The sequence below is a fragment of the Bombina bombina genome, chromosome 3 (genome assembly GCF_027579735.1).
Source record: "Bombina bombina isolate aBomBom1 chromosome 3, aBomBom1.pri, whole genome shotgun sequence".
NCBI lineage: Eukaryota > Metazoa > Chordata > Amphibia > Anura > Bombinatoridae > Bombina > Bombina bombina.
This window is the reverse complement of record NC_069501.1, coordinates 293,961,386-293,987,828: the sequence shown is the minus strand read 5'-3', so window position 1 is coordinate 293,987,828 and position 26,443 is coordinate 293,961,386. Positions and strand designations below refer to the sequence as shown.

General features: G+C 41.3%; 1 protein-coding gene across 1 annotated transcript in view; it reads right to left on the bottom strand.

The window, feature by feature from the left end:
- Window positions 1-1,913: 1,913 nt before the first annotated feature.
- The window catches only part of PRDX4 (peroxiredoxin 4), a 62,617-nt gene continuing 38,087 nt past the window's right edge, over window positions 1,914-26,443 (bottom strand). The window contains exons 5-7 of the mRNA XM_053706369.1: window positions 17,624-17,754; window positions 17,374-17,408; window positions 1,914-2,041 (exon numbers count right to left, since the gene is read on the bottom strand). Of these exons, the coding sequence (XP_053562344.1) occupies window positions 1,991-2,041; window positions 17,374-17,408; window positions 17,624-17,754 (217 nt within the window). The 3' untranslated portion in view covers window positions 1,914-1,990. The remainder of the gene's footprint in view (window positions 2,042-17,373; window positions 17,409-17,623; window positions 17,755-26,443) is intronic.

The window sequence follows — 26,443 nt, the reverse complement described above, 5'->3', positions numbered from 1 at the left end:
CTACTCTGCATAGGAGGTTGTAACAATGTCTGCATATGTTGCATATATTTGAGAATTTAAAATTGTGGTTTTTACACTTAAAATAAATAACAATATTACTAAAGAGCAGTTTGCACATTTTTTGTTGTTGTTACCATTTGTAATAAATGTTTTCCTTTTCTATAACAGCTGCTTATTACACATGTTGTCATATTTTGTATATATTTTTAGTGGCGCTCTCCACTTCTTTAACATCCCTATCTGTGTACCGCACCTGCGTATGGATTAGTAGTCTCACAATCAAGATGGCTCGAGTCTAGGACTAGTGGCATAGTCAAGCCTGGAACACATGGGAAACCCACAGCTCAGTTACAACAATGACAATTAACTATTCTCAGCCAATCATAGACAGACTCATTCTACAAAGTAATTTTATTGTCTGGACGCCATGTCAGGTTGATTAGGGGGCAGGTCCTGCTCTCCGTCCGTCCGCTACTAGCTGAAGACTACTGCAAATAGTTGGGACAGTGACAATGGCAGGACATGCAGGCTCTGTTCCGCGCTACACAGCAACGAGAGACTGGTATAGCAGCAACAGCACTGACATGAACAATTTGGTGACACCAAATTCTGGGGACAGAAAGATGCAGAAACTACTCTAGCACAAAGTATAGCCAATATTAATGTGTCAGAGAAATTATCAGAGAGCAGCATCAAAGTCTGGTACAGAGTAGGTAAAAGAACCTGAGTGGGAGTAACAGACCCTGGGAATAAAAACAACACCAGACCATTCACCCAGCAGAGCCTGGTGAGAAGTAACGGAGGACAGAACTAGAAAGTAGCAGCAGAATATTAGACAGTGCAGGACCTGGAACTTCCAATCTCAGGGATACCGAGCAGTATCTCAGCCTAGATGTGTGTGAAATGTTTCTCCTATTATGCAGACTTTTGAAATCTTCTAGGCGGTCAGCTCAAAAATCCCTCGTGGTCCACTGGTAGACCGCAATCTACCTCTTGCTCATGCCTGACTTTAAGGGACAGTCAACATGAGAATTTTTGTTGTTTAAAGAGGTAGATAATCCCTTTATTAGCCATTCCCCAGTTTTGCATAACCAAAACAGTTATAATACACGTTTTACCTCTGTAATTACCTTGTATCTATGCCTCTGCAAACTGCCCCCTTATTTCAGTTCTTTTGACAGACTTACATTTTTAGCCGAGTGCTCACTCCTAGGAGCTTCACGTGCCTGAGCTTAATGTTATCTATATGAAACAGATGAGCTAACGCCCTCTAGTGGTGAACAAAAACTGTCAAAATGCTTTCAGATTAGAGGCGGCCTTCAAGGACTAAGAAATTAGCATATGAACCTTCTAGGTTAAGCTTTCAACTAAGAATACCAAAAGAACAAAGCAAAATTGGTAATAAAAGTAAATTGGAAAGTTGTTTAAAATTACATGCCCTATTTAAAAGGAACATGGAAGTCGACATTAAAATGTTATGATTCAGATAGCACATGCAATTAAAAGAAATAGCTTTCCAGTTTCTATTCTCTTTTTGTTGGTATCCGTTGAAACTATTTTTATTTGCTCAACTTGCACTAACTACTAAAAAAAACAGTCCTGATGGATATTACTCTGAAGATTAGCCATCTAATGTATGAACCTCTGAAACACAGCTATGAAAGTCTAGAGAATACCATCATCAAGGGATGTAAAAATCCAGATATATTTATTCATAGAGCTACTACCAATGGTAGTTTTATGTGTACTTAATGTGCAGAAAAGAAACAAGGATGCAGCGTATACTAATAAAGAGATTATTATGCAACTGCTCTAGTCAAAAATGAGGCTTTTTCCTTAATATTGTTAGCAAAACTGATAAAATAAATACATTTGATGTAATTTAAATTAAAATAAATATATGCAAACACACATAAGAATAACAAAATTCATAGAATTTTAATGTAATCAATAAACCAGTTAAACAAGTACTGATCAATTAACACCAACATCAGTGTTGCTTATCAAAATATTTCAGTTTCCCAGCTGGGTCAGGGATTATCTAAAAAGAGAGAGAGAAAAAAAATATATATATTTAATGATTAAATGGATATATTCAGTGACATAAAAATATGACAGGGAAAGGGAATAAAAAGGCATCAAACCAAATATTGTTTAAAATTGTGTCTTAATTATATTGTTTTATGCTAGGGATAGAGAGGAAGCAAAGGTTTGTGGCTAAGCAGGGCAAACCTACAATACCCTCTGTCTGAGACATAACCAATCATTTCATATAATGAAACAGCTACTGCCTAACGTTGTAGTAAATGTACTCTCAATTACATAAGCTTATTACCCCATCCACAGCAGAAAATAATTTACAGTCATTAAAAGGGACATAAAATCCAATTTTTTGCATTCATGATTTAGATACAATACATTTTAAACAACTTTACTATCATTTAATATCATATTTTCTTAGTTTCCTTGTTATCCTTATTTGAAAAGCAGAAATGTAAGCTCAAGAGTGTGCACGTGTCTGCAGCACTATATGGCAGCAGTTTTGTCACAATGTTCTACATTAGCAGGAGCGCCATTTCCTGTCCTGTAGTGCTTCAAGCATGTGCACGCTACCTACCTAGGTATCTCTTCAACAAAGGATAACATGAGAATGAAATACATTTGATTATAGAAGTAAATTGGAAACTTTTTAAAAATTGTATTCTCTATCTGAATCATGAAAGAAAAATATTTGGGTTTAATGTCCCTTTAAGACTAATGACAAACCACAAGGATATACAGAATGGCTTTAAAGACCATTACACTAACACAAGTTACTTTATTTGTAGGTTTCATACATTTAAATACAGCGTTCTGGATAGGTAATGAATTACCCTTTGCTGAAATCACAAATCATTTTACCTATAATGATCGTAATTTTTTTCCACCCATTTGTTTCTCTCCATTTTAACCCCTTAGTGACCAGAGCACTTTTCCATTTGTTGACCGTTTGGGACCAAGGCTATTTTTACATTTCTGCAGTGTTTGTGTTTAGCTGTAATTTTCCTCTTACTCGTTTACTGTACCCACACATATTATATACCGTTTTTCTCGCCATTAAATGGACTTTCTAAAGATACCATTATTTTCATCATATCTTATAATTTACTATAAAAAAAAATTATAAAATATGAGGAAAAAATGAAAAAAAAAACCAACAATTTTTTCAAACTTTGACCCCCAAAATCTGTTGCACATCTACAATCACCAAAAAACACCCATGCTAAATAGTTTCTAAATTTTGTCCTGAGTTTAGAAATACCCAATGTTTACATGTTCTTTGTTTTTTTTTTTGCAAGTTATAGGGCCATAAATACAAGTAGCAAACCACTTTCTCCAACATAGGTGTGTCCGGTCCACGGCGTCATCCTTACTTGTGGGATATTCTCTTCCCCAACAGGAAATGGCAAAGAGCCCAGCAAAGCTGGTCACATGATCCCTCCTAGGCTCCGCCTACCCCAGTCATTCTCTTTGCCGTTGCACAGGCAACATCTCCACGGAGATGGCTAAGAGTTTTTTGGTGTTTAAATGTAGTTTTTATTCTTCAATCAAGTGTTTGTTATTTTAAAATAGTGCTGGTATGTACTATTTACTCTGAAACAGAAAAGAGAAGAAGATTTCTGTTTGTAAGAGGAAGATGATTTTAGCAAACGTTACTAAAATCGATTGCCGTTTCCACACAGGACTGTTGAGATGAAGTAACTTCAGTTGGGGGAAGCAGTTGGCAGACTTTTCTGCCTGAGGTATGACTGGCCACATTTCTAACAAGACTTTGTAATGCTGGAAGGCTGTCATTTTCCCTATGGGGACCGGTAAGCCATTTTCTTAGATTAAGTAAAAGAATAAAGGGCTTTATAAGGGCTTAAAAAACTGGTAGACATTTTTCTGGGCTAAAACGATTACTTTGCTAAGCATATTTGGCAGATTATAACTCTTATAGTTTTTATTATTCTTGGGGATTGTTGTTAAAAAACGGCAGGCACTGTATGGACACCTTTTTCAGATGGGGGCCTTCTCTAGTCATAGGCAGAGCCTCATTTTCGCGCCACTAATGCGCAGTTGTTTTTGGAAAGCAAGGCATGCAGATGCATGTGTGAGGAGCTAAGAACCACTGAAAAAGCTTATAGAAGGCGTCATTTGGTATCGTATTCCCCTCTGGGCTTGGTTGGGTCTCAGCAAAGCAGATACCTGGGACTGTATAGGGGTTAAATGTAAAAACGGCTCCGGTTCAGTTATTTTAAGGGTTAAAGCTTTCAAATTTGGTGTGCAATACTTTTAAGGCTTTAAGACACTGTGGTGAAATTTTGGTGAATTTTGAACAATTGCTTCATGCTTTTTCGCATATTCAGTAATAAAGTGTGTTCTGTTTAAAATTTAAAGTGACAGTAACGGTTTTATTTTAAAACGTTTTTTGTGCTTTGTTGACAAGTTTAAGCCTGTTTAACATGTCTGAACCATCAGATAAGCGATGTTCTATATGTATGAAAGCCAATGTGCCTCCCCATTTAAATATATGTGATAATTGTGACTTAGTGTCCAAACAAAGTAGGGACAATGATGCCACAGATAATAATAGTGCCCAAGATGATTCTTCAGATGAGGGGAGTAAGCATGGTACTGCATCATCCCCATCATCCCCTTCTGTGTCTACACCAGTTTTGCCCACACAAGAGGCCCCTAGTACATCTAGTGCGCCAATACTTATTACCATGCAACAATTAACGGCTGTTATGGATAATTCTATTGCAAATATTTTATCTAAAATGCCTACTTATCAGAGAAAGCGCGATTGCTCTGTTTTAAAACACTGAAGAGCAAGAGGACGTTTCTGACATACCCTCACACCAATCTGAAGGGGCCAGGAGGGAGGTTTTGTCTGAGTGAGAAATTTCAGATTCAGGAAAAATTTCTCATCAAGCTGAACCTGATGTTGTAACATTTAAATTTAAATTAGAACATCTCCGCGCACTGCTTAAGGAGGTATTATCTACTCTGGATGATTGTGACAATTTGGTCATTCCAGAGAAATTATGTAAAATGGACAAGTTCCTAGAGGTTCCGGTGCCCCCCGATGTTTTTCCTATACCCAAGCGAGTGGCGGACATAGTAAATAAGGAATGGGAAAGGCCCGGCATACCTTTTGTTCCTCCCCCTATATTTAAGAAATTATTTCCTATAGTCGACCCCAGAAAGGACTTATGGCAGACAGTCCCTAAGGTCGAGGGGGCGGTCTCTACTCTAAACAAACGCACTACTATTCCCATAGAAGACAGTTGTGCTTTCAAAGATCCTATGGATTAAAAATTAGAGGGTTTGCTTAAAAAGATGTTTGTTCAGCAAGGTTACCTTCTACAACCAATTTCATGCATTGTTCCTGTCACTACGGCAGCGTGTTTCTGGTTCGAAGAACTAGAAAAGTCGCTCAATAAAGAATCTTCGTATGAGGAGGTTATGGACAGAGTTCAAGCACTTAAATTGGCTAACTCTTTTATTCTAGATGCCGCTTTGCAATTAGCTAGATTAGCGGCAAAAAATTCAGGGTTTGCTATTGTGGCGCGCAGAGCGCTTTGGCTAAAGTCTTGGTCAGCGGATGTGTCTTCCAAGACAAAATTGCTTAACATCCCTTTCAAGGGCAAAACACTGTTTGGTCCTGATTTGAAAGAGATTATTTCAGACATCACCGGGGGAAAGGGCCACGCCCTTCCTCAGGATAGGTCTTTTAAGGCTAGAAATAAGCCTAATTTTCGTCCCTTTCGCAGAAACGGACCAGCCCCTACTTCTACATCCTCTAAGCAAGAGGGTAATACTTCTCAACCCAAACCAGCCTGGAGACCGATGCAAGGCTGGAACAAGGGTAAGCAGGCCAAGAAGCCTGCCACTGCTACCAAAACAGCATGAAGGGATGGCCCCCGATCCGGGACCGGATCTGGTGGGGGGCAGACTTTCTCTCTTTGCTCAGGCCTGGGCAAGAGATGTTCAGGATCCTTGGGCACTAGAAATAGTTTCTCAAGGTTATCTCCTGGAATTCAAGGAACTACCCCCAAGGGGAAGGTTCCACAGGTCTCAATTATCTTCAAACCAAATAAAAAGACAGGCATTCTTACATTGTGTAGAAGACCTGTTAAAGATGGGAGTAATTCATCCAGTTCCAATAGGAGAACAAGGGATGGGGTTTTACTCCAACCTGTTCATAGTTCCCAAAAAAGAGGGAACATTCAGACCAATTTTAGATCTCAAGATCCTAAACAAATTTCTCAGGGTTCCATCGTTCAAAATGGAAACCATTCGAACGATCCTTCCTACCATCCAGAAAGGTCAATTTATGACCACGGTGGATTTAAAGGATGCGTACCTACATATTCCTATCCACAAGGAACATCATCAGTTCCTAAGGTTCGCTTTTCTGGACAAGCATTACCAGTTTGTGGCACTTCCATTCGGATTAGCCACTGCTCCGAGAATTTTCACAAAGGTACTAGGGTCCCTTCTAGCGGTTCTAAGACCAAGGGGCATTGCAGTAGTACCGTACTTGGACGACATCCTGATTCAAGCGTCGTCTCTGTCAAAAGCAAAGGCTCATACGGACATCGTCCTAGCCTTTCTCAGATCTCACGGATGGAAAGTGAACATAGAAAAAAGTTCTCTTTCCCCGTCAACAAGAGTTCCCTTCTTGGGAACAATAATAGACTCCTTAGAAATGAGGATTTTTCTGACAGAGGTCAGAAAATCAAAACTTCTAAGCTCTTGTCAAGTTCCTCATTCTGTTCTTCGTCTTTCCATAGCGCAGTGCATGGAAGTAATAGGATTGATGGTTGCAGCAATGGACATAGTTCCTTTTGCACGAATTCATCTAAGACCATTACAACTGTGCATGCTCAGACAGTGGAATGGGGATTATACAGACTTGTCTCCGACGATTCAAGTAGATCAAAGGACCAGAGATTCACTCCGTTGGTGGCTGATCCTGGACAACCTGTCACAGGGAATGAGCTTCCGCAGACCAGAGTGGGTCATTGTCACGACCGACGCCAGTCTGGTGGGCTGGGGCGCGGTCTGGGAACCCCTGAAAGCTCAGGGTCTATGGTCTCGGGAAGAATCTCTTCTCCCGATAAACATTCTGGAACTGAGAGCGATATTCAATGCTCTCAAAGCTTGGCCTCATCTAGCAAAGGCCAAATTCATAAGGTTTCAATCAGACAACATGACGACAGTTGCATATATCAACCATCAGGGGGGAACAAGGAGTTCCCTGGCGATGGAGGAAGTAACCAAGATAATTCAATGGGCGGAGGATCACTCCTGCCACTTGTCTGCAATCCACATCCCAGGAGTGGAAAATTGGGAAGCGGATTTTCTGAGTCGTCAGACATTCCATCCGGGGGAGTGGGAACTCCATCCGGAAATCTTTGCCCAAATAACTCTATTATGGGGCATTCCAGACATGGATCTGATGGCCTCTCGTCAGAACTTCAAGGTTCCTTGTTACGGGTCCAGATCCAGGGATCCCAAGGTGACTCTAGTAGATGCACTAGTAGCACCTTGGACCTTCAACCTAGCTTATGTATTCCCACCGTTTCCTCTCATTCCCAGGCTGGTAGCCAGGATCAATCAGGAGAGGGCTTCGGTGATCTTGATAGCTCCTGCGTGGCCACGCAGGACTTGGTATGCAGACCTGGTGAATATGTCATCGGCTCCACCATGGAAGCTACCTTTGAGACAGGACCTTCTTGTTCAAGGTCCATTCGAACATCCGAATCTGGTTTCCCTCCAACTGACTGCTTGGAGATTGAACGCTTGATTTTATCAAAGCGTGGGTTTTCAGATTCTGTAATAGATACTCTGATTCAGGCTAGAAAGCCTGTAACTAGAAAAATTTACCATAAGATATGGAAAAAATATATCTGTTGGTGTGAATCTAAAGGATTCCCCTGGAACAAGATAAAAATTCCTAAGATTCTATCCTTTCTACAAGAAGGTTTGGAGAAAGGATTATCTGCAAGTTCTCTGAAGGGACAGATCCCTGCGTTATCTGTTTTACTTCACAAAAGGCTGGCAGCTGTGCCAGACGTTCAAGCGTTTGTTCAGGCTCTGGTTAGAATCAAGCCTGTTTACAGACCTTTGACTCCTCCCTGGAGTCTTAATCTAGTTCTTTCAGTTCTTCAAGGGGTTCCGTTTGAACCCTTACATTCCGTAGATATTAAGTTATTATCTTGGAAAGTTTTGTTTTTAGTTGCAATTTCTTCTGCTAGAAGAGTTTCTGAGTTATCTGCTCTGCAGTGTTCTCCGCCCTATCTGGTGTTCCATGCAGATAAGGTGGTTTTGCGTACTAAGCCTGATTTTCTTCCGAGAGTTGTTTCCAACAAGAATATTAACAAGGAGATAGTTGTACCTTCTTTGTGTCCGAATCCAGTTTCAAGGAAGGAACGTTTGTTACACAATTTGGACGTAGTCCGTGCCCTAAAATTCTATTTAGAGGCCACTAAAGATTTCAGACAAACATCTTCTTTGTTTGTTGTTTATTCTGGTAAAAGGAGAGGTCAAAAGGCAACTTCTACCTCTCTCTCTTTTTGGCTTAAAAGCATTATCCGATTGGCTTATGAGACTGCCGGACGGCAGCCTCCTGAAAGAATCACAGCTCATTCCACTAGGGCTGTGGCTTCCACATGGGCCTTCAAGAACGAGGCTTCTGTTGACCAGATATGTAAGGCAGCGACTTGGTCTTCACTGCACACTTTTGCCAAATATTACAAATTTGATACTTTTGCTTCTTCGGAGGCTATTTTTGGGAGAAAGGTTTTGCAAGCCGTGGTGCCTTCCATTTAGGTGACCTGATTTGCTCCCTCCCTTCATCCGTGTCCTAAAGCTTTGGTATTGGTTCCCACAAGTAAGGATGACGCCGTGGACCGGACACACCTATGTTGGAGAAAACAGAATTTATGCTTACCTGATAAATTACTTTCTCCAACGGTGTGTCCGGTCCACGGCCCGCCCTGGTTTTTTTAATCAGGTCTGATGAATTTTTTCTCTAACTACAGTCACCACGGTATATGGTTTCTCCTATGCATATTTCCTCCTGTACGTCGGTCGAATGACTGGGGTAGGCGGAGCCTAGGAGGGATCATGTGACCAGCTTTGCTGGGCTCTTTGCCATTTCCTGTTGGGGAAGAGAATATCCCACAAGTAAGGATGACGCCGTGGACCGGACACACCGTTGGAGAAAGTAATTTATTAGGTAAGCATAAATTCTGTTTTTTTTTCAAATTTAGCGCTAGTTACATTGGAACACTAATATCTTTCAGGAATCCCTGAATATCCTTTAACATGTATATATATATTTTTAGAAGACATCCCAAAGTATTGATCTAGGCCCATTTTGGTATATTTCATGCCACCATTTCACCGCCAAATGCGATCAAATAAAAAAAAAATGTTCACAAACTTTAGGTTTCTCACTGAAATTATTTACAAACAGCTTGTGCAATTATGGCACAAATGGTTTTAAATGCTTCTCTGGGATCCCCTTTGTTCAGAAATAGCAGACATATATGGCTTTTACGTTGATTTTTGGTAATTAGAAGGCCGCTAAATGCCACTGCGCACCACACGTGTATTATGCGCAGCAGTGAAGGGGTTAATTAGGGAGCATGTAGGGAGCTTGTAGGGTTAATTTTAGCTTTAGTGTAGTAAACAACCCCAAGTATTGATCTAGGCCCATTTTGGTATATTTCATGCCACCATTTCACCGCCAAATGCGATCAAATTAAAAAAAAACTTTAAATATTTCTGAATTTTAGGTTTCTCACTGAAATTATTTACAAACAGCTTGTGCTATTATGGCACAAATTGTTGTAAATGCTTCTCTGGGATCCCCTTTGTTCAGAAATAGCAGACATATATGGCTTTGGCGTTGCTTTTTGGTAGTTAGAAGGTCGCTAAATGCCGCTGCGCATCACACGTATATTATGTCTAGCAGTGAAGGAGTTAATTAGGTAGCTTGTAGGGAGTTTGCAGGGTTAATTTTAGCTTTAGTGTAGAGATCAGCCTCCCACCTGACACATCCCACCGCCTGATCCCTCCCAAACAGCTCCCTTCCCTCCCCCACACCACAATTGTCCCCGCCATCTTAAGTACTGGCAGAAAGTCTGCCAGTACTAAAAACAGAATTTATGCTTACCTGATAAATTACTTTCTCCAACGGTGTGTCCGGTCCACGGCGTCATCCTTACTTGTGGGATATTCTCCTCCCCAACAGGAAATGGCAAAGAGCCCAGCAAAGCTGGTCACATGATCCCTCCTAGGCTCCGCCTTCCCCAGTCATTCGACCGACGTAAAGGAGTTATATGCATAGGAGAAATCATATGATACCGTGGTGACTGTAGTTAGAGAAAATAATTCATCAGACCTGATTAAAAAACCAGGGCGGGCCGTGGACCGGACACACCGTTGGAGAAAGTAATTTATCAGGTAAACATAAATTCTGTTTTCTCCAACATAGGTGTGTCCGGTCCACGGCGTCATCCTTACTTGTGGGAACCAATACCAAAGCTTTAGGACACGGATGATGGGAGGGAGCAAATCAGGTCACCTAGATGGAAGGCACCACGGCTTGCAAAACCTTTCTCCCAAAAATAGCCTCCGAAGAAGCAAAAGTATCAAATTTGTAAAATTTGGTAAAAGTGTGCAGTGAAGACCAAGTCGCTGCCTTACATATCTGATCAACAGAAGCCTCGTTCTTGAAGGCCCATGTGGAAGCCACAGCCCTAGTGGAGTGAGCTGTGATTCTTTCAGGAGGCTGCCGTCCGGCAGTCTCATAAGCCAATCGGATGATGCTTTTAAGCCAAAAAGAGAGAGAGAGGTAGAAGTTGCTTTTTGACCTCTCCTTTTACCAGAATAAACAACAAACAAGGAAGATGTTTGTCTGAAATCCTTTGTAGCCTCTAAATAGAATTTTAGAGCACGAACTACATCCAAATTGTGCAACAAACGTTCCTTCTTTGAAACTGGATTCGGACACAAAGAAGGCACAACTATCTCCTGGTTAATATTTTTGTTAGAAACAACTTTCGGAAGAAAACCAGGTTTAGTACGCAAAACCACCTTATCTGCATGGAACACCAGATAAGGAGGAGAACACTGCAGAGCAGATAACTCTGAAACTCTTCTAGCAGAAGAAATTGCAACCAAAAACAAAACTTTCCAAGATAATAACTTAATATCTACGGAATGTAAGGGTTCAAACGGAACCCCTTGAAGAACTGAAAGAACTAAATTGAGACTCCAAGGAGGAGTCAAAGGTTTGTAAACAGGCTTGATTCTAACCAGAGCCTGAACAAAAGCTTGAACATCTGGCACAGCCGCCAGCTTTTTGTGAAGTAAAACAGATAAAGCAGAAATCTGTCCCTTCAAAGAACTTGCAGATAATCCTTTCTCCAAACCCTCTTGTAGAAAGGATAGAATCTTAGGAATTTTTATCTTGTTCCATGGGAATCCTTTAGATTCGCACCAACAGATATATTTTTTCCATATTTTATGGTAAATTTTTCTAGTTACAGGCTTTCTAGCCTGAATAAGAGTATCAATGACAGAATCTGAGAACCCACGCTTTGATAAAATCAAGCGTTCAATCTCCAAGCAGTCAGTTGGAGTGAGGCCAGATTCGGATGTTCGAACGGACCTTGAACAAGAAGGTCCCGTCTCAAAGGTAGCTTCCATGGTAGAGCCGATGACATATTCACCAGGTCTGCATACCAAGTTCTGCGTGGCCACGCAGGAGCTATCAAGATCACCGAAGCCCTCTCCTGATTGATCCTGGCTACCAGCCTGGGAATGAGAGGAAACGGTGGGAATACATAAGCTAGGTTGAAGGTCCAGGGCGCTACTAGTGCATCTACTAGAGTCGCCTTGGGATCCCTGGATCTGGACCCGTAGCAAGGAACCTTGAAGTTCTGACGAGACGCCATCAGATCCATGTCTGGAATGCCCCATAATTGAGTTATTTGGGCAAAGATTTCCGGATGGAGTTCCCACTCCCCCGGATGAAATGTCTGACGACTCAGAAAATCCGCTTCCCAATTTTCCACTCCTGGTATGTGGATTGCAGACAAGTGGCAGGAGTGAATCTCCGCCCATTGAATTATTTTGGTCACTTCTTCCATCGCCAGGGAACTCCTTGTTCCCCCCTGATGGTTGATATATGCAACAGTCGTCATGTTGTCTGATTGAAACCTTATGAATTTGGCCTTTGCTAGTTGAGGCCAAGCCTTGAGAGCATTGAATATCGCTCTCAGTTCCAGAATGTTTATCGGGAGAAGAGATTCTTCCCGAGACCATAGACCCTGAGCTTTCAGGGGTTCCCAGACCGCGCCCCAGCCCACCAGACTGGCGTCGGTCGTGACAATGACCCACTCTGGTCTGCGGAAGCTCATCCCTTGTGACAGGTTGTACAGGGTCAGCCACCAACGGAGTGAATCTCTGGTCCTCTGATCTACTTGGATCGTCGGAGACAAGTCTGTATAATCCCCATTCCACTGTCTGAGCATGCACAGTTGTAATGGTCTTAGATGAATTCGCGCAAAAGGAACTATGTCCATTGCCGCAACCATCAAACCTATTACTTCCATGCACTGCGCTATGGAAGGAAGAAGAACAGAATGAAGTACTTGACAAGAGCTTAGAAGTTTTGATTTTCTGGCCTCTGTCAGAAAAATCTTCATTTCTAAGGAGTCTATTATTGTTCCCAAGAAGGGAACTCTTGTTGACGGGAATAGAGAACTTTTTTCTACGTTCACTTTCCACCCGTGAGATCTGAGAAAGGCTAGGACAATGTCCGTATGAGCCTTTGCTTGTGGCAGAGACGACGCTTGAATCAGTATGTCGTCCAAGTAAGGTACTACTGCAATGCCCCTTGGCCTTAGCACCGCTAGAAGGGACCCTAGTACCTTTGTGAAAATTCTTGGAGCAGTGGCTAATCCGAATGGAAGTGCCACAAACTGGTAATGCTTGTCCAGAAAGGCGAACCTTAGGAACCGATGATGTTCCTTGTGGATAGGAATATGTAGATACGCATCCTTTAAATCCACCGTGGTCATGAATTGACCTTCCTGGATGGTAGGAAGAATTGTCCGAATGGTTTCCATTTTGAACGATGGAACCCTGAGAAATTTGTTTAGGATCTTGAGATCTAAAATTGGCCTGAATGTTCCCTCTTTTTTGGGAACTATGAACAGATTGGAGTAAAACCCCATCCCTTGTTCTCCTAATGGAACAGGATGAATCACTCCCATTTTTAACAGGTCTTCTACACAATGTAAGAATGCCTGTCTTTTTATTTGGTCTGAAGACAATTGAGACCTGTGGAACCTTCCCCTTGGGGGTAGTTCCTTGAATTCCAGGAGATAACCTTGAGAAACTATTTCTAGCGCCCAAGGATCCTGAACATCTCTTGCCCAAGCCTGAGCGAAGAGAGAGAGTCTGCCCCCCACCAGATCCGGTCCCGGATCGGGGGCCAACATCTCATGCTGTCTTAGTAGCGGTAGCAGGCTTCTTGGCCTGCTTACCTTTGTTCCAGCCTTGCATCGGTCTCCAGGCTGGCTTGGTTTGAGAAGAATTACCCTCTTGCTTAGAGGATGTAGAATTTGAGGCTGGTCCGTTTCTGCGAAAGGGACGAAAATTTGGTTTATTTTTAGCCTTAAAAGACCTATCCTGAGGAAGGGCGTGGCCCTTTCCCCCAGTGATGTCTGAAATAATCTCTTTCAAGTCAGGGCCAAACAGCGTTTTCCCCTTGAAAGGGATGTTAAGCAATTTGTTCTTGGAGGACACATCCGCTGACCAAGACTTTAGCCAAAGCGCTCTGCGCGCCACAATAGCAAAACCTGAATTTTTCGCCGCTAATCTAGCTAATTGCAAAGTGGCGTCTAAGGTAAAAGAGTTAGCCAATTTAAGTGCTTGAACTCTGTCCATAACCTCCTCATAAGAAGATTCTTTATTGAGCGACTTTTCTAGTTCTTCGAACCAGAAACACGCTGCTGTAGTGACAGGAACAATGCATGAAATTGGTTGTAGAAGGTAACCTTGCTGAACAAACATCTTTTTAAGCAAACCCTCTAATACATAATTTCTCTGGAATGACCAAATTGTCACAATCATCCAGAGTAGATAACACCTCCTTAAGCAGAGCGCGGAGATGTTCCAATTTAAATTTGAATGTAATAACGTCAGGTTCAGCTTGTTGAGAAATGTTTCCTGAATCTGAAATTTCTCCCTCAGACAAAACCTCCCTGGCCCCTTCAGACTGGTGTAAGGGCATGTCAGAACCATTATCATCAGCGTCCTCATGCTCTTCAGTATCTAAAACAGAGCAGTCGCGCTTTCGCTGATAAGTGGGCATTTTGGCTAAAATGTTTTTAATAGAATTATCCATTACAGCCGTTAATTGTTGCATAGTAAGGAGGATTGGCGCACTAGATGAACTAGGGACCTCCTGAGTGGGCAAGACTGGTGTAGACATAGAAGGAGATGATGCAGTACCATGCTTACTCCCCTCACTTAAGGAATCATTTTGGGCAACATTATTATCAGTGGCATCATTGTCCCTACTTTGTTTGTCACATTCATCACATATATTTAAATGGAGAGGAACCTTGGCTTCCGAACATACAGAACATTGTCTATCTGATGGTTCAGACATGTTAATAGGCATAAACTTGATAACAAAGCACAAAAAACGTTTTAAAATAAAACCGTTACTGTCACTTTAAATTTTAAACTGAACACACTTTATTACTGAATATGTGAAAAAGTATGAAGGAATTGTTCAAAATTCACCAAAATTTCACCACAGTGTCTTAAAGCCTTAAAAGTATTGCACACCAAATTTGAAAGCTTTAACTCTTAAAATAACGGAACCGGAGCCGTTTTTACATTGAACCCCTATACAGTCCCTGGTATCTGCTTTGCTGAGACCCAACCAAGCCCAGAGGGGAATACGATACCAAATGACGCCTTCAATAAGCTTTTTCAGTGGATCTGAGCTCCTCACACATGCATCTGCATGCCTTGCTTCTCAAAAACAACTGCGCATTAGTGGCGCGAAAATGAGGCTCTGCCTATGACTAGAAAAGGCCCCCAGTGAAAAAGGTGTCCAATACAGTGCCTGCCGTTTTTTTAACACAATTCCCAAGATTAAAATAACTCTTCAAAGTTATAAACCATTAAATATGCTTATAAAGTAATCGTTTTAGCCCAGAAAAATGTCTACCAGTCTTTAAAGCCCTTGTGAAGCCCTTTATTCTTATATTTAAAACTAAGAAAATGGCTTACCGGATCCCATAGGGAAAATGACAGCTTCCAGCATTACCAAGTCTTGTTAGAAATGTGTCATACCTCAAGCAGCAAAGTCTGCCCACTGTTTCCCCCAACTGAAGTTACTTCATCTCAACAGTCCTGTGTGGAAACAGCCATCGATTTTAGTAACGGTTGCTAAAATCATCTTCCTCTTACAAACAGAAATCTTCATCTCTTTTCTGTTTCAGAGTAAATAGTACATACCAGCACTATTTTAAAATAAACTCTTGATTGAAGAATAAAACTACATTTAAACACCAAAAAACTCTAAGCCATCTCCGTGGAGATGTTGCCTGTGCAACGGCAAAGAGAATGACTGGGGAAGGCGGAGCCTAGGAGGGATCATGTGACCAGCTTTGCTGGGCTCTTTGCCATTTCCTGTTGGGGTGGAGAATATCCCACAAGTAAGGATGACGCCGTGGACCGGACACACCTATGTTGGAGAAATAAACGTTTTGGGGGGGGGGGGGGTTAGGTTTTTTTTTTTGTTTTGTTTTTTTTAAATTCTTCTGCTGTGTAGGACCCCCCTTAGCCCCCAACCTCCCTGATCCCCCCCCCAAACAGCTCTTTAACCCCCCCCCCCCTCTGCCTTTATTGGGCACCATATTGGGTACTGGCAGCTGTCTGCCAGTACCCAGTTTGAAAAATAATAATGTATTTTATTTTTTTTATTTTATTAAATATTTTATTTATTTCTGTACTGTAGCTGCCCCCCCCTCAACATCCAACCCCCCACCCTCTCCCAGATGCCTTGATTTTAAAATCCCACCCTCCAGATCTACAGCATATTGATGCTGTTTTCATAGACCTCACGTGCACCCGCACTAGATCCCTCCCCCCTCCTCCACCAATGACTGCCCACCCGCCTCCCTGGATGAGCTCCCACCCACCAACGATAACGGCCATCGATAGCCGATGCAGAGAGGGCCACAGAGTGGCTCTCTCTGCATCGGATAGCTAAAAACAGTTATTGCAGGATGCCTCAATATTGAGGCATCACTGCAATAACATGAAAGCAGCTGGAAGCTATCAGGATCGCTTCCACTGCTTGTATGGGGTACGTCCTTGGTCATTAACTGCATTTTTTTGCAGGACGTACCCCATACGTCGTTGGTCGTTAAGGGGTTAAAGAGTTCTGTCTCTCTCCTATTGTTTGCATTCTACTTCATTGGTATTTGCAAAGCACAATGTTTTTGCACTTATTTCACCAATAAATATATATATTGAATCAATGTTTTTTCTAAACAAATGTAAAGTTATTTTTAAATGCCAAGTCTGCTTGTTAGTGCAGTTTATGTATCACAGCACAAACACATTTAAAACAAAATACATTTTTTTTTTTTTAAATTGCAAATTTTCTGGGACATAAAGGACCAGAGTAATAGTGCACAAAATGTATGTAACATGAATTTACATTGCTCATGCAAAATAGGAATATATTTATGAATGCACAAATATAAACATTATGTTCACACCCACCCATCACCTGCATACTCAAAAATAAAGAAAATCAAAACATTGTGGTAATTATGACTGGATCCATAAAAAAAAAATGATAATGCAAATCTTTCAACTTCAAATGTGGGTTTGAGATTAAATAGAAATTAACAAATGTGTTTTGTTATTTACCTATAGTTCTACCTTTGGCCACCAGGCTTTCATGGCATCTTCAGGTCTGATCTAATTTAATCAGAAAAATTCAATCACTTTGGACATACTTATTGTCTCAAAGTTTTAGTCAAAATAATTGAAGATGTGTGCAAAGAGATTTATGTGCAGGGGAGTTGGCCAACCTTTTAGACAGTACATTGAAAGAAAATATATTTCACGTATGATTATTAATCAAAAGTATATAGTAAAACCTCTCTCTAGAATATAACTTCCTCATTTCCAGGCTTGCACACAGATCCTAATGCCATTTGTAAATACAACTAACAGTGTATGACAAATACATGAAAAATAATAATAATAATAATAATAATAAATACTTACTGTTTCACTACCAGGTTTCCAACCAGCAGGGCAAACTGAGGAAGAAGAAAAATATAAAATGAAAAACCTGTTATTTTCATTTTATATCTGATTCATATGATCCATCCATTACATAAAGAAATGACCAAACAGAAATAAAAGCTATTATAGTACAGTACTGGAAGTTCAATAGTGAGACATTAGTATTTAGGCTATACATCTGCTCAGTATGCTTCCCTTTTTCAGGCTGTTTAAATGTTCTCTTGCTTACCTTCGCCATGTTTGTCTGTGTACTGGAATGCTTGAACAAGCCGCAGAGTCTCATCTACAGATCGTCCGACAGGAAGATCATTCATTGTAATCTGACGAAGGACTCCCTTGTCATCAATAATAAAGAGACCTCTGCAGATAAAATTACAAACATATTTGACATACAAAATAAAGTGATCTAGTGACATACATACATGTCTCACCACTGAAAAGAAAAATGTTCAATATAAAATATTAAAAAAAAAAAAAAAAAAAAAAAAAATATGTTTGCATTTTTTAAGATGGCTGCCACACCATAGGACTAATATTTTCAACACAAACAGATGTAACTCTAGTTCACAATATATGGTTATACAGCAAATTTTACAATTTTAAACATAAGTGGTTGCAAAGAAAACACATTTTCGAAATTTTCACGTAAACCAATATGGCTGCCACAGCTTGTGACCAATTCCTTCAACATGAACAACTGTGACCCTAGATCACAATATAAGGTTATACAGCATAAAACAAAATGGCTGCCAGATCATATGATGTACAGCCTCCATATTATGCACAATAGTTCTCACCATAGATGTCAATGAACATGGCAAAAATAAAGCATTTTTGTAAAGCGGTTTTTGTTTTATCATCAATTTAAAAAACATAATTTAAGAACTTATCTAATAAATTCATTTATTTCATAGTGGCAAGAGTCCATGAGCTAGTGACGTATTGGATATACATTCCTACCAGGCGGGGGCAATGTTTCCCAAACCTCAAAATGCCTTTAAATACACATAGCCAAATAGTGAGGTGTAAAAAAAATAAAAAATAAAAAAAGCAACTAGAAAAAATAATGTTCTTTAATATAAAAAAATAAAAATCAACCACCAAAAAATAGGGTGGGTCTCGTGGACTCTTGCCACTATGAAAGAAATTAATCAGGTAAGTTCTTACATAAATTATGTTTTCTTTCATGTAAGTGGCAAGAGTCCATGAGCTAGTGACGTATGGGATATAATACCAAAGATGTGGAAGTCCACAGAGTCACAAGAGAGTGAGGGATAAAATAAAAACAGCTATTTTCGCTGAGAAATTAAATCCAAATATTAAGTTTTTCATAAAAACTATAAAAAACTCAAATCATAGGCACTAGAATCAAACTGAGACAGCTGCCTGAAGAACCTTTGTACCAAAGACTGCTTCAGAAGAAGCAAACACATCAACAAGGTAACATTTTATTAAAAATATACAAAGAAGATCAAGCTGCTGCTATGCCAATTTGATCAACTGAAGCTTCATTCTTGAAAACCATATATATAGCGACTGATCTAGTAGAATGAGCTGTAATACGCTGAGGGAAATACTGCTCCTCCTCCAAATAAGCTTTGAAAATCAAAAGCTCCGACCAAGATACCAAGGAAATGGCAGAAGCTTTCAGACTTTCTGCAACCAGAAAAAAACAAATAGACTAGAAGTCTTACTGAAACCTAAGTAGTTTCAACATAATATTGCAAAATTCTTACCACATTCAAAGAATGTAAAGACCCCTTAGGAGTATTCCTAGGGATAAGACAAAGAAGAAACAATCTCTCCATTAATATTGTTAAAAGTTCACAACCTAATGCAAAAACGCAAAATCGCTTATCTTGATGGAAATCAAGAGAGAACAGACAAAGAAATAACACTTTCCAAGAAAGTGGATAAATAACCAAAAAATGCAGAGACTTCAAAGGAAAAACCTGCAAAAACTTAAAAAAACAATTTGATATTCCAATGAGGAGAAATTGATACAATAACAGTCTTGATACGAAACAAAACCTGAACCAAACAGTGAAAATCTGGAAGCTGAACAATCTGTTTATGAAATAAGACAAAAAAAAAAAAAGGAAAAAAAAAGCAGAGATTTTGTCCTTTCAAAAGGATATTACATACAAAAAACAGAATTTATGTTTACCTGATAAATTACTTTCTCCAACGGTGTGTCCGGTCCACGGCGTCATCCTTACTTGTGGGATATTCTCTTCCCCAACAGGAAATGGCAAAGAGCCCAGCAAAGCTGGTCACATGATCCCTCCTAGGCTCCGCCTACCCCAGTCATTCGACCGACGTTAAGGAGGAATATTTGCATAGGAGAAACCATATGATACCGTGGTGACTAGTTAAAGAAAATAAATTATCAGACCTGATTAAAAAACCAGGGCGGGCCGTGGACCGGACACACCGTTGGAGAAAGTAATTTATCAGGTAAACATAAATTCTGTTTTCTCCAACATAGGTGTGTCCGGTCCACGGCGTCATCCTTACTTGTGGGAACCAATACCAAAGCTTTAGGACACGGATGAAGGGAGGGAGCAAATCAGGTCACCTAAATGGAAGGCACCACGGCTTGCAAAACCTTTCTCCCAAAAATAGCCTCAGAAGAAGCAAAAGTATCAAACTTGTAAAATTTGGTAAAAGTGTGCAGTGAAGACCAAGTCGCTGCCCTACATATCTGATCAACAGAAGCCTCGTTCTTGAAGGCCCATGTGGAAGCCACAGCCCTAGTGGAATGAGCTGTGATTCTTTCAGGAGGCTGCCGTCCGGCAGTCTCGTAAGCCAATCTGATGATGCTTTTAATCCAAAAAGAGAGAGAGGTAGAAGTTGCTTTTTGACCTCTCCTTTTACCAGAATAAACAACAAACAAGGAAGATGTTTGTCTAAAATCCTTTGTAGCATCTAAATAGAATTTTAGAGCGCGAACAACATCCAAATTGTGCAACAAACGTTCCTTCTTCGAAACTGGTTTCGGACACAAAGAAGGCACGACTATCTCCTGGTTAATGTTTTTGTTAGAAACAACTTTTGGAAGAAAACCAGGTTTAGTACGTAAAACCACCTTATCTGCATGGAACACCAGATAAGGAGGAGAACACTGCAGAGCAGATAATTCTGAAACTCTTCTAGCAGAAGAAATTGCAACCAAAAACAAAACTTTCCAAGATAATAACTTAATATCAACGGAATGTAAGGGTTCAAACGGAACCCCCTGAAGAACTGAAAGAACTAAGTTGAGACTCCAAGGAGGAGTCAAAGGTTTGTAAACAGGCTTGATTCTAACCAGAGCCTGAACAAAGGCTTGAACATCTGGCACAGCTGCCAGTTTTTTGTGAAGTAACACAGACAAGGCAGAAATCTGTCCCTTCAAGGAACTTGCAGATAATCCTTTCTCCAATCCTTCTTGAAGAAAGGATAGAATCTTAGGAATCTTTACCTTGTCCCAAGGGAATCCTTTAGATTCACACCAACAGATATATTTTTTCCATATTTTGTGGTAAATTTTTCTAGTTACAGGCTTTCTGGCCTGAACAAGAGTATCAATAACAGAATCTGAGAACCCTCGTTTTGATAAGATCAAGCGTTCAATCTCCAAGCAGTCAGCTGGAGTGAGACCAGATTCGGATGTTCGAACGGACCTTGAACAAGAAGGTCTCGTCTCAAAGGTAGCTTCCATGGTGGAGCCGATGACATATTCACCAGATCTGCATACCAAGTCCTGCGTGGCCACGCAGGAGCTATCAAGATCACCGACGCCCTCTCCTGATTGATCCTGGCTACCAGCCTGGGGATGAGAGGAAACGGCGGGAATACATAAGCTAGTTTGAAGGTCCAAGGTGCTACTAGTGCATCTACTAGAGTCGCCTTGGGATCCCTGGATCTGGACCCGTAGCAAGGAACCTTGAAGTTCTGACGAGAGGCCATCAGATCCATGTCTGGAATGCCCCACAGTTGAGTAATTTGGGCAAAGATTTCCGGATGGAGTTCCCACTCCCCCGGATGTAATGTCTGACGACTCAGAAAATCCGCTTCCCAATTTTCCACTCCTGGGATGTGGATTGCAGACAGGTGGCAGGAGTGAGTCTCCGCCCATTGAATGATTTTGGTCACTTCTTCCATCGCCAGGGAACTCCTTGTTCCCCCCTGATGGTTGATGTACGCAACAGTCGTCATGTTGTCTGATTGAAACCGTATGAACTTGGCCTTTGCTAGCTGAGGCCAAGCCTTGAGAGCATTGAATATCGCTCTCAGTTCCAGAATATTTATCGGTAGAAGAGATTCTTCCCGAGACCAAAGACCCTGAGCTTTCAGGGATCCCCAGACCGCGCCCCAGCCCATCAGACTGGCGTCAGTCGTGACAATGACCCACTCTGGTCTGCGGAAGGTCATCCCTTGTGACAGGTTGTCCAGGGACAGCCACCAACGGAGTGAGTCTCTGGTCCTCTGATTTACTTGTATCTTCGGAGACAAGTCTGTATAGTCCCCATTCCACTGACTGAGCATGCACAGTTGTAATGGTCTTAGATGAATGCGCGCAAAAGGAACTATGTCCATTGCCGCTACCATCAAACCTATTACTTCCATGCACTGCGCTATGGAAGGAAGAGGAACGGAATGAAGTGTTTGACAAGAGTTTAGAAGTTTTGTTTTTCTGGCCTCTGTCAGAAAAATCCTCATTTCTAAGGAGTCTATTATTGTTCCCAAGAAGGGGACCCTTGTCGACGGAGATAGAGAACTCTTTTCCACGTTCACTTTCCATCCGTGAGATCTGAGAAAGGCCAGGACTATGTCCGTGTGAGCCTTTGCTTGAGGAAGGGACGACGCTTGAATCAGAATGTCGTCCAAGTAAGGTACTACTGCAATGCCCCTTGGTCTTAGCACCGCTAGAAGGGACCCTAGTACCTTTGTGAAAATCCTTGGAGCAGTGGCTAATCCGAAAGGAAGCGCCACGAACTGGTAATGCTTGTCCAGGAATGCGAACCTTAGGAACCGATGATGTTCCTTGTGGATAGGAATATGTAGATACGCATCCTTTAAATCCACCGTGGTCATGAATTGACCTTCCTGGATGGAAGGAAGAATTGTTCGAATGGTTTCCATTTTGAACGATGGAACCTTGAGAAACTTGTTTAAGATCTTGAGATCTAAGATTGGTCTGAACGTTCCCTCTTTTTTGGGAACTATGAACAGATTGGAGTAGAACCCCATCCCTTGTTCTCCTAATGGAACAGGATGAATCACTCCCATTTTTAACAGGTCTTCTACACAATGTAAGAATGCCTGTCTCTTTATGTGGTCTGAAGACAATTGAGACCTGTGGAACCTCCCCCTTGGGGGAAGCCCCTTGAATTCCAGAAGATAACCTTGGGAGACTATTTCTAGTGCCCAAGGATCCAGAACATCTCTTGCCCAAGCCTGAGCGAAGAGAGAGAGTCTGCCCCCACCAGATCCGGTCCCGGATCGGGGGCCAACATTTCATGCTGTCTTGGTAGCAGGTTTCTTGGCCTGCTTTCCCTTGTTCCAGCCTTGCATTGGTCTCCAGGCTGGCTTGGCTTGAGAAGTATTACCCTCTTGCTTAGAGGACGTAGCACTTGGGGCTGGTCCGTTTCTACGAAAGGGACGAAAATTAGGTTTATTTTTGGCCTTGAAAGACCTATCCTGAGGAAGGGCGTGGCCCTTACCCCCAGTGATATCAGAGATAATCTCTTTCAAGTCAGGGCCAAACAGCGTTTTCCCCTTGAAAGGAATGTTAAGGAGTTTGTTCTTGGAAGACGCATCCGCTGACCAAGATTTCAACCAAAGCGCTCTACGCGCCACAATAGCAAACCCAGAATTCTTCGCCGCTAACCTAGCCAATTGCAAAGTGGCGTCTAGGGTGAAAGAATTAGCCAATTTGAGAGCACGGATTCTGTCCATAATCTCCTCATAAGGAGGAGAATCACTATCGATCGCCTTTACTAGCTCATCGAACCAGAAACACGCGGCTGTAGTGACAGGGACAATGCATGAAATTGGTTGTAGAAGGTAACCTTGCTGAACAAACATCTTTTTAAGCAAACCTTCTAATTTTTTATCCATAGGATCTTTGAAAGCACAACTATCTTCTATGGGTATAGTGGTGCGTTTGTTTAGATTAGAAACCGCTCCCTCGACCTTGGGGACAGTCTGCCATAAGTCCTTTCTAGGGTCGACCATAGGAAACAATTTTTTAAATATGGGGGGAGGGACGAAAGGTATACCGGGCCTTTCCCATTCTTTATTTACAATGTCCGCCACCCGCTTGGGTATAGGAAAAGCTTCTGGGAGCCCCGGGACCTCTAGGAACTTGTCCATTTTACATAGTTTCTCTGGGATGATCAAATTCTCACAATCATCCAGAGTGGATAATACCTCCTTAAGCAGAGCGCGGAGATGTTCCAACTTAAATTTAAATGTAATCACATCGGGTTCAGCTTGTTGAGAAATTTTCCCTGAATCTGAAATTTCTCCCTCAGACAAAACCTCCCTGGCCCCCTCAGACTGGTGTAGGGGCATTTCAGAACCATTATCATCAGCGTCCTCATGCTCTTCAGTATCTAAAACAGAGCAGTCGCGCTTACGCTGATAAGTGGGCATTTTGGCTAAAATGTTTTTGATAGAATTATCCATTACAGCCGTTAATTGTTGCATAGTAAGGAGTATTGGCGCGCTAGATGTACTAGGGGCCTCCTGAGTGGGCAAGACTCGTGTAGACGAAGGAGGGAATGATGCAGTACCATGCTTACTCCCCTCACTTGAGGAATCATCTTGGGCATCATTTTCAGTGTCACATAAATCACATTTATTTAAATGAGAAGGAACCTTGGCTTCCCCACATTCAGAACACAGTCTATCTGGTAGTTCAGACATGTTAAACAGGCATAAACTTGATAACAAAGTACAAAAAACGTTTTAAAATAAAACCGTTACTGTCACTTTAAATTTTAAACTGAACACACTTTATTACTGCAATTGCGAAAAAGTATGAAGGAATTGTTCAAAATTCACCAAAATTTCACCACAGTGTCTTAAAGCCTTAAAAGTATTGCACACCAAATTTGGAAGCTTTAACCCTTAAAATAACGGAACCGGAGCCGTTTTTAACTTTAACCCCTTTACAGTCCCTGGTATCTGCTTTGCTGAGACCCAACCAAGCCCAAAGGGGAATACGATACCAAATGACGCCTTCAGAAAGTCTTTTCTATGTATCAGAGCTCCTCACACATGCGACTGCATGTCATGCTTCTCAAAAACAAGTGCGCAATACCGGCGCGAAAATGAGGCTCTGCCTATGATTAGGGAAAGCCCCTAGAGAATAAGGTGTCTAAAACAGTGCCTGCCGATATTATTTAACAAAAATACCCAGATTAAATGATTCCTCAAGGCTAAATATGTGTAATATATGAATCGATTTAGCCCAGAAAATGTCTACAGTCTTAATAAGCCCTTGTGAAGCCCTTATTTACTGTCTGAATAAAAATGGCTTACCGGATCCCATAGGGAAAATGACAGCTTCCAGCATTACATCGTCTTGTTAGAATGTGTCATACCTCAAGCAGCAAAAGACTGCTCACTGTTCCCCCAACTGAAGTTAATTCCTCTCAACAGTCCTGTGTGGAACAGCCATGGATTTTAGTAACGGTTGCTAAAATCATTTTCCTCTTACAAACAGAAATCTTCATCTCTTTTCTGTTTCAGAGTAAATAGTACATACCAGCACTATTTTAAAATAACAAACTCTTGATTGAATAATAAAAACTACAGTTAAACACTAAAAAACTCTAAGCCATCTCCGTGGAGATGTTGCCTGTACAACGGCAAAGAGAATGACTGGGGTAGGCGGAGCCTAGGAGGGATCATGTGACCAGCTTTGCTGGGCTCTTTGCCATTTCCTGTTGGGGAAGAGAATATCCCACAAGTAAGGATGACGCCGTGGACCGGACACACCTATGTTGGAGAAATCTGAATTCAGATCATCCTGAAGAAACTGTAAAATCCTAGAAATAATCATGGAGTGGAACACCCTGAAATATAGGATTTTCAATCCCTAAATTAAAATTTTCTTGAAACAGATTTAGAAACCTGTATCATAGAGAAAACAAATCTATAACAGTCATAAAAACGTCTATGAACAAAAACTAAGTGTTTTTTAAATTTCTATGCCTTCAAATTTAGAAATTTGAGATCCTATGAAAAACTGGGCCTTGAGACAAAAAAAGGTCTGGTCTTATAAGAAGAGACCATAGCTGGGGGCAGAGCCGGATGCTGCCATGAGAGCAGTGTAATACCGGAGTTCCGTGCAAAAAGCCCAGTAAATACAGATCTATTCTGGTGATAAGTAAGAGAACCCTGAAGCTCTGCTGACTAAAATGAGCTCCTTCTCACAGTGTTGAGGCCAGCAACTCGGTAAATATCATGCTTAACACCGGGCCCTTCATGTTGCTTCACCATACCCTGCACCGGAAGTGAAGCCTGATCGCCATTGACAACTTTCCACATTGAGTGGGTGGCCGTGTCAGCCGCAACACTACAGCCAGCACAGAGGAAACCATACTCTGACATCACACAGGAAACCGACACCCCATTCTGGACAAGTAAGAGCAGCAGGATAGAACGGTAAGATTCTAAGCCTTTCACCTGCAAAGAGCGCCAAGTCCCATCTGCAAAAAGCGCTACTCAGCCCTGTCTGACACACATACCAACAGTATGAAAAGCACCCCCTTCAAGAGACCGAGTAAACCACTTATCAATACACGAAGCCTCAGATTATTGAGGACTAGCACCACATACTGACGGATAGGGCTGGGGATCAGACCTAAAACATTGAGAAGGGATTGTACAGCTGTATTAACTACAAACAGCCAAACGGACATAATATATGATTTGCCTTGAAAATACTGTGAATAGCAACACCATAAAAAAGTTGTTCTGGTCATCATAATTACAGCTATAGCCTATTGCCACACCAAAGTACGCCTGAAGATATATCAATTAAGCCAACTTG